Source organism: Gigantopelta aegis, chromosome 13 (assembly GCF_016097555.1).
Source record: "Gigantopelta aegis isolate Gae_Host chromosome 13, Gae_host_genome, whole genome shotgun sequence".
NCBI classification, from domain to species: domain Eukaryota; kingdom Metazoa; phylum Mollusca; class Gastropoda; order Neomphalida; family Peltospiridae; genus Gigantopelta; species Gigantopelta aegis.
In genome coordinates, this window is record NC_054711.1 from 36,054,187 (window position 1) to 36,073,584 (window position 19,398).

General features: G+C 38.8%; 1 protein-coding gene across 2 annotated transcripts in view; it reads left to right on the top strand.

The window, feature by feature from the left end:
• Positions 1 to 19,398, top strand: part of LOC121387336 (la-related protein 4-like) — a 92,689-nt gene that overhangs the window by 37,395 nt on the left and 35,896 nt on the right. For both annotated transcript variants that reach the window (XM_041518384.1, XM_041518383.1), the window contains one exon: positions 2,510 to 2,639. In XM_041518384.1, the coding sequence (XP_041374318.1) occupies positions 2,510 to 2,639 (130 nt within the window). The remainder of the gene's footprint in view (positions 1 to 2,509; positions 2,640 to 19,398) is intronic.

Sequence of the window (19,398 nt, forward strand, 5' to 3'; positions counted from 1 at the left end):
TTGAACACCGATTGTTCTGCTCGCTGGATTCCCTGACGTGATTTCGTTTAACTTGAAATCTGCCGACAACTTTATTCTCGCCAAAGAGTCTTTTAATGCAGTAAGATCACCTTGGATATCTGCGTCGGGCCACAGGTACCCCCAACCAATAACGCTAAGCACGCTATATAGTTACATATAAAAGAGTATTATTATATAACGTAACTATAGTATTTGTACTTGAGGTTTATGTTTTGGGATAATTGTGTGAGGGCTGGGTGCCTCGTGACGTGAGGTTAATGGAGTACGAGTCTCAACAACAGAAGACCGTCTTAATCTGCCGAATATACTGTTCGGATTCGTCTGGAAAATGCCCTACTCGTTGCTTGTCACTATGAGTCAGTTTTTGCTCAAACAGAGCTAGCTTCGCACTGACTGTTTCCACGAAGTCTGAAAACTTTTCATCCATTCTCTGGATACACGTCCATGCTCGCGGAGTGAACAAGCCGATAACAAGATATAGTGATACGTTATAATGGTGACATATCACTGATGACAGACAGTCAGTTCATATAAACCGGCCTCGGTGGCGTCGTGGCAGGCCATCGGTCTACAGGCTGGTAGGTATTGGGTTCGGATCCCAGTCGAGGCATGGGATTTTTAATCCAGATACCGACTCCAAACCCTGAGTGAGTGCTCCGCAAGGCTCAATGGGTAGGTGTAAACCACTTGCACCGACCAGTGATCCATAACTGGTTCAACAAAGGCCATGGTTTGTGCTATCCTGCCTGTGGGAAGCGCAAATAAAAGATCCCTTGCTGCCTGTCGTAAAAAGAGTAGCCTATGTGGCGACAGCGGGTTTCCTCTAAAAACAGTGTCAGAATGACCATATGTTTGACGTCCAATAGCCAATGATAATATAAAAAATCAATGGGCTCTAGCGGCGTCGTTAAATAAAACAAACTTTAGTTCATATAACTGCCTAAGATTAAATGTACTGATAGTGTTGGAACATATCTGTTCCATTCTGGATTCCAATGTACATTGATTAGTGGTTAGTACATTGCTTTATGGATAGCTCCAGGTGAACTTGTATTTTGTGTTGGTATTTACTAACATTTTAGTACATTGTTTTAAAGATAGCAGCAGGTCTTTGTCATTCGTACATAATGGGCCAAATTTACAATGCTTAAACACCTGTGTTTTACGGAAAACAGGCTTCATAAATTCGGCCCATTTTATAAAGATGGTTTCAGGTACACTTGTATGCCGAGTTAATTGTTAGTACATAGTGTTTTTTAATGGCAGGGCTATTTCCGGCACTCAGCAAATTCACCAACTGCAAATTTTTAAAGCATTTGGCAAGTTTTTATTATAATTTGGCGAAATAATTAAATGTAATAATTGTAATTTTAGTAGAAAATATATATTGATTTCTGCAATTTTCACAGTTTAATAGATAATTGGCCAAAATTTCTGCTCACCCAGAGCTATCCCAGGATATCTGCAGGTACACTTGTATGTTACGTTAATGATTGGAACATTGTTTTAAAGATGGCTTCAGGTACAAATGTATGTCGCATTGACCTTTTCATTTTGAAGGCAGATGGGCTTATCATGAATTTGTGGTTGTGGAGAACTCTATACTGGCACATAGCTTCTGTTTTTCCCCAAACTGTTTGCACAACAGTGGTGTCCTTAATGTGACTGTACACAGCGGTTTGGAACGGTTTTCATAGCAAGCCTATTGACCACCGACAACTTTCAAGTGACTTTTTCATGCTCAAGTGACAAGACACAAGGCAAACATCGCCTGCCAAGCTCCGCTGTGTCTGCTTCTTAAAGTCATCCCACACACACACACGACATTCGCAACTTGACAAATTGTCCAGAATATCTTCTTCTTTTTTTCCCCCTTGGGCTTTCCACAAAAGCAAATTGTCAGGAGTGATATATAGTTAGTAGTAGGCAAGGTTTCCGCTAGAGCGTAGAGAGAGTAAAATTACGTAGCATAAAATCTTGGAAATTAATGCATAGATTTTTTTTTTTTATTTATTGCTCATAGTAAGACAACTGCTGTTTAAAAGTTGTAAAAGTGCATGTAATTCAATTTTCAAAACCTTTCAAACCCATAACCACCTATTAGGTGCACCTATGGGGGAGGGGGAAAAGAATTACTTTTGACAGTTATGGCCCTTGAACTTAGGAGATAAGAAAATTTGTTGAGTTTGGTAGGGGTCATATTTCTATAGTAGTGCTCCCAGAATGCATGTATTGTTAGACATCAATGTACCTTCAACATTTTTTTTTTTTTTTTTTTTGAACTTTTTAATGCTAAAATCTATGCTATCACATTCTGAGAACATAGCAAGATGGCCATGTGGGCACATGTGTCATGCTTTGGTGTGTGTCGGTTATTAATAATTTTTAAAATACACCCTTACAAAGTTGTATGCACAGATTTTCATAATACTATTAGACTTAATGTATCTATGAACATAAAACTGTATTTTTCTTGTTGTAATTTTAGGTCACACCCAAAAGCCCTGGCCTCAACCCGAATGCCAACGTCTTCCTAAGCAAATCTCCGACGTCGCCCGATTCTACGACATCGCAGCAGTGGGACAACACGGGGTTCGACATAGGTGATGGTGAGACGAGTACGTAGATAATTTATTTTATTTTATGCGTAGGGCATAGGTTGATAATTTTAATTTTCATTCACTCTGTTTACGGTGCAGCTCAGTGGTAGAACACTTGCTAGATAATTTTTTGTTCAGTAAAGGTGAAGGTCAGTGGGGATTGCTTGCGCCATGGTAGTAGTTTAAGATAATTTATGTTAATATATGCAGCCAGTCATGATAATATTTAAATTTTGATCAAGCAGGATGTAGTTAGTTGTTGGTAAATCACTAACAAGATGGAGGGAGGCCATTTTGTATATATTTGTCTTCCTACCTTTTCGTATATTTTACAAGTTGTGTGTACATAAATAAATTTATTGCATTCTTGTGTACTGTTGTCCCAATACCATGGGTTCCACAAAGAAGGGCTGAATGCAACATTAACTTGAAAAATAACAAATCTGGTTTCTGATTTCTTATATCAGACATCATCTCGTTGTTTTCACACAATTTAATCTTCATTAAATATAGACTGTTCCCAAGAAGGATGTTATTTGTGTTAGATGGTACGTGCCCAGTCGTGTCTAGATATAATCAGTAATGGTTGGTAAGGTTAACAGCAAGGTACCACACAACAAGAAAATCGGATGGTATTTCATAAAATTCTCCAGTTTTCTAAGTGTAATGTATTGTTTTGCAATTTTCTGTATTTTGTAAATTATGCAAACTTGTGTTAGAATTGACATATTAGCCATTCAGTGTTTATGCAAGAAAGAAAATTTTGGGTATGGCAGCGAACATTTTGTTCAGTATCGCGCCGCGAAACGTGATGCAGTTTCCGGCTATCGCTACACAATATTAAAACATATCGCTAAATGTCGCGATGCATATTTTTGACAGTATTAAAGTTTGAAGATCGTCCTTATCCCCCAAATATTCCACTGATAACATGTTAAATCTATCACTGTAATGAACTATTTATCTAGGTGTAGATTTCCAAGTTTCATCAGATATTTTCTTTTTTGCAACCCTCCGATTAGGAGCACAGCTTTTACATGGTAAAACGGCTGTTCAGATATCCACCCACCGATAGACACCATAACATTATGATGTTTAGCTCTTAGGTTACGAAGGGGGCATCTAAAGATTGGATTCGTGAAGTGTAATTACGATGTCTACTAGAATAGTTTAATAAAATTATTAAAATTATACCTATCTTTCTTACAAATTAAATTTTTCAAAGTGAATAATCTTACCAAAAAATAAATAAATACTCTGTAAAAAAAAAAAAAAAAAAGGTTTTACATTATTGAATTTGACAGATAGAAAAAACACTTCGCGCTTCCACGACATAGGCCAAACGATAGGTAATGCGATAGCCAGTGCTATTCCTGTGGCGAATGCCTTTGAAGTAAATATTTTTCAACAATTTGCAAACAAAAAATCGTGTCATTTTTTAAAAATAATTACGTGAATCTTTGACTAGAATAATTTTTAAAACAAGGTGAAATTAGTTAGCACATCGTATAGCGCATATAGTTTTGAAATGACCCCTTAATCGACCGTCTATTCCCAATAATTTTGACGTCACACAGCAAACGTAGTTCGAGCAAGGTTGTTTTAAAAAACCATACTAATGTTACAGAAATCGCTAATCAAAATAAGTGATTGCTAATCAATTTTAAAATTGATTCGCGACTCGCTAATCAAAATTTTAAAAAGAAAATGTTCCCTGTATGGCGCTATGGAATTGAATGCAACCACAGTCAACAAGGGCCTCTCCCGGAAAGATAATAGGTTAAGTTTGGGTTAGAGTTAAGAACAGCATACAGTAATGATAAGAATAATTAATTTTGTCAAAAGGTTAACTTAAAAAAATAAAATCTGCCAAAAAATTGGGTATGGCGTCATACCCATTTTACCCTCTGGCAGAAACCCAACCATTGACTATTCAGTCTCTCATTCATTTTATAGGCCCAGTATTATTCACCAATCATTGCCTCAAATTTATTTGTCAGTTATCTTTGATATTGATTAGCCATAATAAAATAAATGATAGATTTTCATCCAGTTGTTTTTTGTAAATGGGGACGGAGGTGGGAGGTTAAATTCAAATTTTTATTTTTTATTTTTATTTTTATGACATCAAGCATATACTGATTGAAAGAAATAAGGGATCAAACCAACACTAACAGGAGATAGTGAATGCAACCACAACTCTCATCGACAGTGTCAAGAAGTAGAAGTTAACCGACTAACGGACATTCACATTATTGCCATTCAGTCTAAAAATACATCTTTGAACTTGATAAAAACATGATGCTAATAGTGACTGAAATGTGGTCTACAATAAGAACTGTTCCCTTATTTCTTTCTCTCGGTATATGTTTAATGGACAACATTTTTGTGGGGTGGGTGGGAGCATTAAGAAGAAGGGCAGGCCTTTATTCTCATTGCAAGCAAGGTTTAATATCTAGCATTTATTTTATTTTTATTATGGCCTTCTCAATAGGAAATTCATCAGACTTTAAAAAACAAAACAAATTGCCTTCAATACAAATGTTGAGTTTGATTTTAATAACACTTATTTGTATATAATGTGTATAAAGAAATTCAAATGCATTCTTGTGTACTGTTGTCCCAATACCATGGGTTCCACAAAGAAGGGCTGAATGCAACATTAACTTGAAAAATAACAATTCTAGTTTCTGGGTTCTTATACCAGACATCTTGTTGTTTTCACACAATTTAATCTTCAATAATGTACATTTATAAGTATTTTTTAAAATGATAATATATGGGTGGTATGGTAGTACATGCTTAGCCATGTCTAGACATAATCAAGAATGGTTGTTGATCTTAATATCGGGTACAAGAACTTTCAAACAGTACTTCATAAAATTGTCCAGTTTTTTAAATTGTTTTGATATCCAATTCTGTATTTTATTTCTGACCAAAATTAATTGTTTCTTATAATCAGTATATGTTCATGTACAACCATTTTGTTTTGTTCTTTGTTTGTTTGTATGTCTGTGTTCGTCATTACACAAATATTGCTTCATCATTTAAAAATAATTCAGGAAATCAGTTAGTGACTACCTAGGCATTGATTTGTGATTCACACCTGAAAAAAACACTGGATGTATATTGTATGCAAGGAACTGTAAATTTAAACTTGCCAGGGTGTTGCATGGTGTTTTAAAGGGCTTAAACCAGGTGTGACATTTACCATGTGTTTTATACCACTTTGCCGCTGATTAACAATGAGCTGAGGTGACATTAATTATACAGCCTCAGTCAGGCACTAGTACCGGCCTCAGTGGCGCAGTGGTTAAGCCATCAGACTACAGGCTAGTAGGTACATGGTTCTCAGCTCGGTACCGGCTCCAACCCAGAGAGAGTTCTTAAGGGCTCAGTGGGTAGGTGTAAGGCCACTACACTCTCTCTCACACTAACTACTAACCAACAAACATCTAACCCACAGTCCTGAACCGACAACCCAGATAGCTGAGGTGTGTGCCCAGGACAGTGTGCTTGAACCTTAATTGGATATAAGCACGAAAATAAGTTGAAATGAAATGAAACGGGCACTAGCTGCTACTGTACATGTACAGAAAGTAATGATTGCATTCTTGTGTACTGTTGTCCCAATACCATGGGTTCCACAAAGAAGGGCTGAATGCAACATTAACTTGAAAAATAACAATTCTGGTTTCTGGTTTCTTACACCAGACATCTTCTTGTTGTTTTCACACACATTTTAAAAATTATATTAGGATGTCTGTATTGTGTCCTCGGAAAATCCCAAAATATCCTGGAAATGTCATGAAATTTGATGGGTCTTAAAATTTTAAGAGTAAGACCATGTTTGTTACACACCCGTAGATGATAACACTATTAGTTATTTATAACACACACATGATATAGATCTGAATACAAATGACTGACTGATCCAAAAATATGGCCCAATCACTACAGCCATACCATTTAATGAAATAAGCACAATCAAAATTGATAGCTCTGTGATGTTTAAGTTAACCTGAAATTGAATACTCTGTGACATATGTTGGCTACATGTGTAAGAGCCGAAAATGGGCTTTAGTTGCAAAAAGATGTTAAAATTTATTTTGAGCCTGGTTTTTTTAGGAAATGTACATCATGCCCTTTACATATACCATATATCTTGCTACTTGTTTAAAAATGTATCCTTGGAACTCGCTTTTACTTGTTAAATACATTTTGAAACTGCACAGGCCAAAGGTCATTCCAAATGTATTTATTGGTATAATGCTTTATATTTAAAGGGACATACCCTAGTTTTTAAACACTAACACATATTTTTGACTATTATAACCGTCTTTGATAACCTAAATCATACTTTACTTAGATTTTATTGTTTAGATTATCAATTTCCATACATTCGAAGTGTTTTTGGTCATTCTGGTGTTTTTAATATCACAAAATGCATTTCTCATATTTTTAAAAAACACACGTGTGTCTGAGAAGTAACAGGTATGGAGTCGAGTTTTAGTCTATTTTTAAAGGGTATTTCACCATTTCAAAGTCACAGACTCATGTTTCAGTCAATTGTAACTTTATCCAAATGTGTTACAGGTTTGTAGATTAACTAAACGTAATGTTAATTTTTACGGGTTGAAACTACGGTATGTCCTTTTAAATGTTTTTATGCTAATATACATTTTAGAAGACAAGAAAAAAAAAAAATCAGGATTTATGTTTATTTTCTTGGTGGGGTGAGGTGGGGGCACTCTGAAGTCTTGCTACAGTTGAAAACTCAATCTAGTCCCTTTAATTAAATTACATTTATTTGTGTTCCTAGTCCCAAGCATGCTACAGTTCTAACATTTGGAATATCTGGAAATTTTCTACTAATCTGAATTACTTAAACATGCGATACTATACTATACACATACAAAATGTGATGATTGCATTCTTGTGTACTGTTGTCCCAATACCATGGGTTCCACAAAGAAGGGCTGAATGCAATATTAACTTGAAAAATAACATTTCTGGGTTCTTATACCAGACATCGTCTTGTTTTCACACATTTTTAATTATTATTATATTAGGACTTGTAGGAAAATTCCAAAATATCTTGGAAATGTCATGAAATTTGATGGGTCTATTAACCTTTAGACTACTGGATTAATTTTTAACAAAAACCACGTTGAGTGGGTACAAGTTTATAAGTTTTACTCACATATATTCACTTAAATGTTTCATAAATACATGAAATAAAGTTCATATATGAATCGGTAAATATTATTTTCATTAATTTTTATTATTTTAGATCGGCTAATGGTGATTAAAATTAGGCAAAAAATCGAAAAAGTTGCGTTTACTTACGGGCATTTGTGGCCAGCTGTCCAGTATTTATGTCCATTATTCCCGATAACTGGTTTTCTGACCAGAATTTTTTTTTAAACCTGAACTATGATTCATATTGCAATATTTGGTAATTTTCGTTGTTGGTAAAACGATCAAATTTATTATCAAATTAGCTGTCACAATCAGCTATCGATCCCTGAAAATTACCACGACGTGCCGCCATTGTTGTCAAGCGAAAATACTTACTGAAAACCACTTTTTGAACTCAAAATTTCAAGGTATTTTCAATTGAAAAAATAAAAACAAAAACCACCATTTTGAAAAAAAATCTTTTTTCTTTAATTATATTTCCGTTTCCAGTGAGTGTCGTGTGCAAAACGACGGGAAATATGAATTGGGGAATGCACTGTATACAGTGTACAGTATATCGACTGACGTGACGTCGGGCGAGATATCTCGCCTGCAGTACTCAGAAGGTTAAGTGTAGAGCTGGGCAGTATACCTTATATACTGTTCGGTATTAGTATTGTGTCATTACTGATCTACTATACCAAGCAAATCTCAAAATAATGAAATTTTGTTATTGAAAAATACTGAAAATAAATCTGATGACATTACTCTCAACACAAACTGAATGTTGAAGGAAATTTAACACCGAAAATCCAGCATGTCAAATTTCCACATGAACAATGAATTAAGAAATAATATGAACATTATGTAAGCATGCGTTTAGAGTCTGATACACATCCCCAAAACCCCACTTGATATCGGTATATGTATTGGCTATATGTCAATATTGAATACTGCACCGATACTGAGGTAAATTACCCCCAACATACTGATACCGATACCAAACCTGAAATGTTAATACTTCCCAACTCTGTTTATATTTGTGCTGTACGTACCTGTATATTTAAAACATGTTGAGCTAAGATAGTGTTTTATTAAAAGTCCTATGCATGCTACAGTTCTAACATGCAGAATATCTTTCATAAACATTTGGAAATTTTTCAACCAATCTGAATTACGTAAACATGTCATACAAACATACAAAATGTAATGACTGCATTCTTGTGTACTGTTGTCCCAATACCATGGGTTCCACAAAGAAGGGCTGAATGCAACATTAACTTGAAAAATAACATTTCTGGTTTCTGATTTCTTATACCAGACATCGTCTTGTTGTTTTCACACATTTTTAATTATTATTATATTAGGACTCTTGTAGAAAACTTCCAAAATATCTTGGAAATGTCATGAAATTTGATGGGTCTATTAAGTGTAGAGCTGGGCAGTGAGTGAGTGAGTAAAAGTTTTACACGTGCGTATATACCACGAAGGTTTCACGCACGCCTGTCACGGGCTTAATCTCTGACTTTCGCCAGTGACTAAGTCCGGGCCAGGAGGGGGGAGGGGTACGTTTGAGGTGGGCGGAATTTGGAATAAAACATTTAGTGGTCGGTCAAAGACCTAAGTCCTAAAATCCTAACGACATTCTACACTTCTACACATGTCCGGACTAAGAATTTAAAACCAAACGTTTTTGACTGCTCGGCCTAAAAGGTTTTAAGGTGATTTGAGCAATTGATCGGGCACCCAAGTAAAGTGCGTTGGACTATTTATAAAAAAATAAACATAAGAATTTTGAGCCGCGGCCGAAAATTTTAAAGTCCAACTAAGCCCAAAAAAAGAAAAAGGAGGTTGGCGTCTACTTTGGCGAGCCTGAAGATTCCCGGAGTAGAGGCAGGAGATGTTGGCGTCGTAGCAAAGTACGCACTACAGCACCGTAGTCGGGGCCACAGACCGCCCGGATCATCTTGTGGATGTTCTTGTTGTCCAACTTGGCCGGAAGTATGACTTGGCGGTAGGTCTTGTCCCTCTGGTGCGTCACGACTACGGTGTCATGAGTTCCAAACATCTTGTTGTGGAGTTCGTATTTGCTGCCGTCCTCCAGGGATCTCCAGTCTGTGTTGAGGTGGCTGCCTCGTAGCTGCGTCGGGTTAGTCGTGTCCCCCTGCATGTACTGGTGAAGTTGTTTATTCAGTCCGTTCACCGCGACGGTCCATTCGGACTCTTCAGGGGGAGCGACTACCGGGGCTGGTCTCTCGGCCTTGGCTGGCCGGTCGGTCGGTGATGTTGCCTTCCTTTTTTCTCCAACGTTGGTCGATCGGGCCGATGGCAAGGCGACTGGCTGTACCGGAGATACCGGCCAGTTCTTCCTGGGCCACGTGACGGAGGGTCGTTGGGCGTCTCACACACCGCAGTGTTGAGCTCGTCCAGTTCGGTGGCCGACGGTTCCCTTGGGGCTGGTCGCTTCGTCTCAGGTTGGACTGGGGGCGGCGTCGCAGAAGGGACCGCCACTGGCGGTTGAGCCGCCAGCTTAGATCCCCCCCCGTGCCGCTCTTGGCGCAGGTTTCCTCTTCCTCCACTTCCGATTCCTTGTCGGTGAGATCGCGTCCCCGTACACCAAGGTCACGGAAGCCCGTGACCCGGTGTGCGTGACGCGATACTCACTCAGCTTTCCAAAACTGGCGAGCAGTCCCCCCAGGTGGGGGGGTAAGTCAAGAGCGCAGCTAACCACGTCTACTCTCATCGCGAGTTGAGTTGAAAAGCTGGGCAGTATACCGTATATACTGTTCGGTATTAGTATTGTGTCATTACTGATCAACCATGCCAAACAAATTTCAAAATAATATGAACTAATGTTCATATTATTTCGTAATTCATTGTTCATGTGGAAATTTGACATGCTGGATTTTGGTGTTAAATTTCCTTCAACATTCAGTTTGTGTGGAGAGTAATGTCATCAGATTTATTTTTAGTATTGTAAGCATGCGTTTACAGTCTGATACACATCCCCAAAACCCCACTTGATATCGGTATATGTATTGGCTATATGTCAATATTGAATACTGCATCAATACCGAGGTAAATTACCCCCAACATACTTATACCGATACCAAACCTGAAATGTTAATACTTCCCAGCTCTGTTTATATTTGTGCTGTACGTACCTGTATATTTAAAACATGTTGAGCTAAGATAGTGTTTTATTAAAAGTCCTATGCATGCTACAGTTCTAACATGCAGAATATCTTTCATAAACATTTGGAAATTTTTCAACCAATCTGAATTACATAAACATGTCATACAAACATACAAAATGTAATGACTGCATTCTTGTGTACTGTTGTCCCAATACCATGGGTTCCACAAAGAAGGGCTGAATGCAACATTAACTTGAAAGGTAACAATTCTGGTTTCTGGTTCCTTATACCAGACATGTTACAGTTATTTTCAGACATCACTTTAAAATTTCATGGCAAAAAAAATATCACCAAATAGTCCTAGCAGTTAACAGGGTTTCTGCCAGAGGGTAAAACGGGTATGGCGCCATACCCAAATTTTTGTGCCGATTTTGTCAGAATTAATTACTCTTTATCATTATTGTATGATTTTCTTAACCCTAGCCTTAAACCTAACCCATTTTCTTAACCCTAGCCCTAAACCTAACCCATTTTCTTAACCCTAGCCCTAAACCTAACCCATTTTCTTTCTGGAAGAGGCCCTATACCCCTTGTTGCCTGTGGTTGCATTCACAACACATATTGTAAAAAAAAATTCTGGCAGAAACCCTGGTTACGGAGAAGAAAATATGTTGTTGGGATCACTGCATTGTTCTGGCTAGTTTTACTGCTGATGAGTTTTCTAACTCAAACATGTAACAATTGATACAGAAGATTTAGATAAATGTAAACCATCAGACTTACCTGTATTTAATACCATATATTGCCGTGTATTAGCCGACTCCTTGTATAAGCTGACTCTTTGTATAAGCCGACCTCTTAGTTTGACCCTAAATATCAAGTACAAAATCATCGACCTCGTGTGTAAGCCGAAGTCATCTTTTGTCTAGTTGTACATTGTATTGATTTCAATAATACTGTCAACAAATAGACTTGTGCTTTTCTTTTTCATTATATTTTCTTCCCTTTTAGTTATTACAGACACTGTGATCGTTACCGCAATGCTAACATATTCCATGCCGTGCAAGAATAATTTAGCACTGATAAATCATAACAAGAAAATAAACAATTCAAGCTGTAACAACACACTGCACATAAGTAATTTAATTATTCACTGGACAGCAAATAATAAACTCATTAAGGCACATTTAATCCCTGTTTTCCCCTCCACACAGAAATAAAGGATTATGTGGTCCATGGCTGTTGTTTACACAATATCGTGTGATCCAATCAAATAAGAACTTACTAAATGATATAGACGGAGGTGTCAAACAAAGATGGCGGAATACATTTTTACCATTGAAATGACAATAAAACAAGTAATTATTATTATTTCATCAAACTATTATTGCATTCAAGAACAAAAAACTACATAATACTGCATGATAGGTTGTTTTATTTATACTGTGCACAAATTATTGTTACATAAGCTGTGAACGGCTGTAAGGGTCTGATCAAAATTTGTAAGTCGGGGTCGTGAGTGTTTTCGATCAGAGTTTTATGAACCAATTTGTTGCCTCTATGTATAAGCCAACTCTTCTTTTGGAAAGTATTTCTAGACTTCAAAAGTCGGCTAATACACTGCAGTATACAGTATATACAGTTAGCTTCAAAAATGTTACTAACACTAGTGTTTTCCCTAGAAATTTGGCAAGGCATGGTAGACAAAACACTTTGGGGGCATTTTAATCATGTTCAGGGCACTTTTTTTTTGCATTAAAGACCAATTTTTGTTGTTGAAATAAACAAATGTAATTAATCTTTTTGCTTTAATAAATAAAGGCAAAATATATAACAGATATTTTTATTAATTAATAATATATTTTTTTTTGTGTTTTATCAAAGCAGTTTTAAAATGAATTATTGAAAAAGGCTTGTTTAATCTCAGGGCAGCATGGTGCTGGTTACGGGAAGATGGTGCTAGACTATTGAGGCATGGTGCTGCACCATGCTAAAACAAGCTAGGGAAAACACTACTAACACTGAACACCATAAACTACTGAATGGCATTGGCTCATGTCAGATTGTCTGTTGACGGCCAGAGTGGAAGCAAGATCTGAATTACGTATTTTGGGAATGGCTCATGTCAGATTGTCTGTTGACGGCCAGAGTGGAAGCAAGATCTGAATTACGTATTTTGGGAATGGCTCATGTCAGATTGTCTGTTGACGGCCAGAGTGGAAGCAAGATCTGAATTACGTATTTTGGCATTGGCTCATGTCAGATTGTCTGTTGACGGCCAGAGTGGAAGCAAGATCTGAATTACGTATTTTGGGAATGGCTCATGTCAGATTGTCTGTTGACGGCCAGAGTGGAAGCAAGATCTGAATTACGTATTTTGGGAATGGCTCATGTCAGATTGTCTGTTGACGGCCAGAGTGGAAGCAAGATCTGAATTACGTATTTTGGGAATGGCTCATGTCAGATTGTCTGTTGACGGCCAGAGTGGAAGCAAGATCTGAATTACGTATTTTGGGAATGGCTCATGTCAGATTGTCTGTTGACGGCCAGAGTGGAAGCAAGATCTGAATTACGTATTTTGGGAATGGCTCATGTCAGATTGTCTGTTGACGGCCAGAGTGGAAGCAAGATCTGAATTACGTATTTTGGGAATGGCTCATGTCAGATTGTCTGTTGACGGCCAGAGTGGAAGCAAGATCTGAATTACGTATTTTGGGAATGGCTCATGTCAGATTGTCTGTTGACGGCCAGAGTGGAAGCAAGATCTGAATTACGTATTTTGGGAATGGCTCATGTCAGATTGTCTGTTGAAGGCCAGAGTGGAAGCAAGATCTGAATTACGTATTTTGGGAATGGCTCATGTCAGATTGTCTGTTGACGGCCAGAGTGGAAGCAAGATCTGAATTACGTATTTTGGGAATGGCTCATGTCAGATTGTCTGTTGACGGCCAGAGTGGAAGCAAGATCTGAATTACGTATTTTGGGAATGGCTCATGTCAGATTGTCTGTTGACGGCCAGAGTGGAAGCAAGATCTGAATTACGTATTTTGGGAATGGCTCATGTCAGATTGTCTGTTGACGGCCAGAGTGGAAGCAAGATCTGAATTACGTATTTTGGGAATGGCTCATGTCAGATTGTCTGTTGACGGCCAGAGTGGAAGCAAGATCTGAATTACGTATTTTGGGAATGGCTCATGTCAGATTGTCTGTTGACGGCCAGAGTGGAAGCAAGATCTGAATTACGTATTTTGGGAATGGCTCATGTCAGATTGTCTGTTGACGGCCAGAGTGGAAGCAAGATCTGAATTACGTATTTTGGGAATGGCTCATGTCAGATTGTCTGTTGAAGGCCAGAGTGGAAGCAAGATCTGAATTACGTATTTTGGGAATGGCTCATGTCAGATTGTCTGTTGACGGCCAGAGTGGAAGCAAGATCTGAATTACGTATTTTGGGAATGGCTCATGTCAGATTGTCTGTTGACGGCCAGAGTGGAAGCAAGATCTGAATTACGTATTTTGGGAATGGCTCATGTCAGATTGTCTGTTGACGGCCAGAGTGGAAGCAAGATCTGAATTACGTATTTTGGGAATGGCTCATGTCAGATTGTCTGTTGACGGCCAGAGTGGAAGCAAGATCTGAATTACGTATTTTGGGAATGGCTCATGTCAGATTGTCTGTTGACGGCCAGAGTGGAAGCAAGATCTGAATTACGTATTTTGGGAATGGCTCATGTCAGATTGTCTGTTGAAGGCCAGAGTGGAAGCAAGATCTGAATTACGTATTTTGGGAATGGCTCATGTCAGATTGTCTGTTGAAGGCCAGAGTGGAAGCAAGATCTGAATTACGTATTTTGGGAATGGCTCATGTCAGATTGTCTGTTGAAGGCCAGAGTGGAAGCAAGATCTGAATTACGTATTTTGGGAATGGCTCATGTCAGATTGTCTGTTGACGGCCAGAGTGGAAGCAAGATCTGAATTACGTATTTTGGGAATGGCTCATGTCAGATTGTCTGTTGAAGGCCAGAGTGGAAGCAAGATCTGAATTACGTATTTTGGGAATGGCTCATGTCAGATTGTCTGTTGACGGCCAGAGTGGAAGCAAGATCTGAATTACGTATTTTGGGAATGGCTCATGTCAGATTGTCTGTTGACGGCCAGAGTGGAAGCAAGATCTGAATTACGTATTTTGGGAATGGCTCATGTCAGATTGTCTGTTGAAGGCCAGAGTGGAAGCAAGATCTGAATTACGTATTTTGGGAATGGCTCATGTCAGATTGTCTGTTGAAGGCCAGAGTGGAAGCAAGATCTGAATTACGTATTTTGGGAATGGCTCATGTCAGATTGTCTGTTGAAGGCCAGAGTGGAAGCAAGATCTGAATTACGTATTTTGGGAATGGCTCATGTCAGATTGTCTGTTGACGGCCAGAGTGGAAGCAAGATCTGAATTACGTATTTTGGGAATGGCTCATGTCAGATTGTCTGTTGACGGCCAGAGTGGAAGCAAGATCTGAATTACGTATTTTGGGAATGGCTCATGTCAGATTGTCTGTTGAAGGCCAGAGTGGAAGCAAGATCTGAATTACGTATTTTGGGAATGGCTCATGTCAGATTGTCTGTTGACGGCCAGAGTGGAAGCAAGATCTGAATTACGTATTTTGGGAATGGCTCATGTCAGATTGTCTGTTGACGGCCAGAGTGGAAGCAAGATCTGAATTACGTATTTTGGGAATGGCTCATGTCAGATTGTCTGTTGACGGCCAGAGTGGAAGCAAGATCTGAATTACGTATTTTGGGAATGGCTCATGTCAGATTGTCTGTTGAAGGCCAGAGTGGAAGCAAGATCTGAATTACGTATTTTGGGAATGGCTCATGTCAGATTGTCTGTTGACGGCCAGAGTGGAAGCAAGATCTGAATTACGTATTTTGGGAATGGCTCATGTCAGATTGTCTGTTGACGGCCAGAGTGGAAGCAAGATCTGAATTACGTATTTTGGGAATGGCTCATGTCAGATTGTCTGTTGACGGCCAGAGTGGAAGCAAGATCTGAATTACGTATTTTGGGAATGGCTCATGTCAGATTGTCTGTTGACGGCCAGAGTGGAAGCAAGATCTGAATTACGTATTTTGGGAATGGCTCATGTCAGATTGTCTGTTGACGGCCAGAGTGGAAGCAAGATCTGAATTACGTATTTTGGGAATGGCTCATGTCAGATTGTCTGTTGACGGCCAGAGTGGAAGCAAGATCTGAATTACGTATTTTGGGAATGGCTCATGTCAGATTGTCTGTTGACGGCCAGAGTGGAAGCAAGATCTGAATTACGTATTTTGGGAATGGCTCATGTCAGATTGTCTGTTGACGGCCAGAGTGGAAGCAAGATCTGAATTACGTATTTTGGGAATGGCTCATGTCAGATTGTCTGTTGACGGCCAGAGTGGAAGCAAGATCTGAATTACGTATTTTGGGAATGGCTCATGTCAGATTGTCTGTTGACGGCCAGAGTGGAAGCAAGATCTGAATTACGTATTTTGGGAATGGCTCATGTCAGATTGTCTGTTGACGGCCAGAGTGGAAGCAAGATCTGAATTACGTATTTTGGGAATGGCTCATGTCAGATTGTCTGTTGACGGCCAGAGTGGAAGCAAGATCTGAATTACGTATTTTGGGAATGGCTCATGTCAGATTGTCTGTTGACGGCCAGAGTGGAAGCAAGATCTGAATTACGTATTTTGGGAATGGCTCATGTCAGATTGTCTGTTGACGGCCAGAGTGGAAGCAAGATCTGAATTACGTATTTTGGGAATGGCTCATGTCAGATTGTCTGTTGACGGCCAGAGTGGAAGCAAGATCTGAATTACGTATTTTGGGAATGGCTCATGTCAGATTGTCTGTTGACGGCCAGAGTGGAAGCAAGATCTGAATTACGTATTTTGGGAATGGCTCATGTCAGATTGTCTGTTGACGGCCAGAGTGGAAGCAAGATCTGAATTACGTATTTTGGGAATGGCTCATGTCAGATTGTCTGTTGACGGCCAGAGTGGAAGCAAGATCTGAATTACGTATTTTGGGAATGGCTCATGTCAGATTGTCTGTTGACGGCCAGAGTGGAAGCAAGATCTGAATTACGTATTTTGGGAATGGCTCATGTCAGATTGTCTGTTGACGGCCAGAGTGGAAGCAAGATCTGAATTACGTATTTTGGGAATGGCTCATGTCAGATTGTCTGTTGACGGCCAGAGTGGAAGCAAGATCTGAATTACGTATTTTGGGAATGGCTCATGTCAGATTGTCTGTTGACGGCCAGAGTGGAAGCAAGATCTGAATTACGTATTTTGGGAATGGCTCATGTCAGATTGTCTGTTGACGGCCAGAGTGGAAGCAAGATCTGAATTACGTATTTTGGGAATGGCTCATGTCAGATTGTCTGTTGACGGCCAGAGTGGAAGCAAGATCTGAATTACGTATTTTGGGAATGGCTCATGTCAGATTGTCTGTTGACGGCCAGAGTGGAAGCAAGATCTGAATTACGTATTTTGGGAATGCTTGTGCTAGCATACATTTTACATTTTTGTCGTTTCCAAAACATTAATTATATATTTTTAATATATTTTTTGAGCCAAAGTGAAATTATTGATACAAACTGCTCAAAATGTTTGCTTTCAAGTACAAGTTCTAGCCATATGGGTGATGGAGTAGCCGAGTTGTCATTAAACATTCCTTTCAATATCCACTGGTCTTTATACACACACCCCCCCCCCCCCCATGCCCAATACCCCCTCCAGCCTCCTCCAGTGTTGCATCTGGAAGAAGCTTTATGAGATTACACAAGGTTTGACAATACCATTTAATTAGAATTTACTCTTTTTTAATGTCATTTCAAGATTGCCAGTAAGTAGATTTGCCTCAAAGTATTTGTGAAATAAGAGCTAATTCAGTAATTGATTTATGTGGGCGTTTTTGAAAGTGGTGAGTGTATTAGCTGTTCATGCTGATGTAACAGGTGAACTGCAATTGATTGCCTGTGTCGTACTCACAACATTGTCGGCGTCTTGGATCCTGTAAAATGCTTTATTTTTGCATGGAATTTATTTTCACGGTTAAATAAAATTCGTGAAAATAAATTCCATGCAAAATTAAAGGCTGATAAAAATTGGACATTTTAAACAAATAAATAAAAAGTAGTCTTGTTCAGTCAGTCCAGTTGGGCCGAGATCTTGTTAGTTTTCATTTTCACGGGACTAGTAGTAACAATGTAACACATAAAACTTTAAATTAAAAAAACCCCACCAGAACAATATATATAAATACAGAAAAATATATTGTAAGATAATAAATATTACTACGCTATGTATGGTTTTCTTTTGTAAGTGATGGAGATGAAAGCAATACGTGTTTAAAAAACATCACAGTATGTTAAAATGTGGAATTGAAAATAATCCGGGATGGGCTCTTACAGTGATACTATACTCATAGTTCATATTGGGCCTTTGCATTAAAGGTTTTGCCTGTTGGTCAATCACAAACCGTACTAAACGAGTATTTTGACAGTAATAAATATTGCATTTTACAGTGAAAAGTCTAAATTTAAAGACACTGGAAGCTGAATTGTCTTCCGTTTCCTGTTAATAAATCGATGCCGGTGAGTGTCGTGTGCAAAACAGGGCAAAATATGAATTGTGGAATGCACTGTATACAGTGTACAGTATGTCGACTGGCGTGATGTCGGGCGAGATATCTTGACCATAGTAGTCAGAAGGGCGGGAATGCACTGTATACAGTGTACAGTATGTCGACTGGCGTGACGTCAGGCGAGATATCTTGACCACAGTAGTCAAAAGGGCGGGAATGCACTGTATACAGTGTACAGTATGTCGACTGGCGTGACGTCAGGCGAGATATCTTGACCACAGTAGTCAGAAGGGTGGGAAATATGAATTGTGGAATGCACTGTATACAGTGTACAGTATGTCGACTGGCGTGACAACAGGCGAGATATCTTGACCACAGTAGTCAGAAGGTTAAAGGCACACACTGTTACACTCATATATTCTTAATAGGGCACAAGATTTAATAATACTTGTTTCTTACAGACCTCCTAATTGTCTTGGGGTGGGGTCTAGCCCAGTGGTGAAGTGCTCGTCTGATGTGCATTTGGTCTATAATTGATCCACGTGGGCTATTTCTCGTTCCATTTTTGGGGGGCAGGATGCAGCCCAGTGATAAAACGTTCGTTTGATACACCATCGGTCTGGGATCTATCCCTGTCAGTCAGCCCATTGGGCTATTTCTCACTCCAGCCAGTGCACAACGACTGGTATGTCGAAGGCCGTGGAATGTGCTATCCTGCCCGTGGGATGGTGCAATATAAAAGATTCCATGCTACTACTAATGGAAAAATGTAGCAGGTTTCCTCTCTAAGACTATGTTGTTTGACATCCAGTAGCCAATGATTAATAAATCA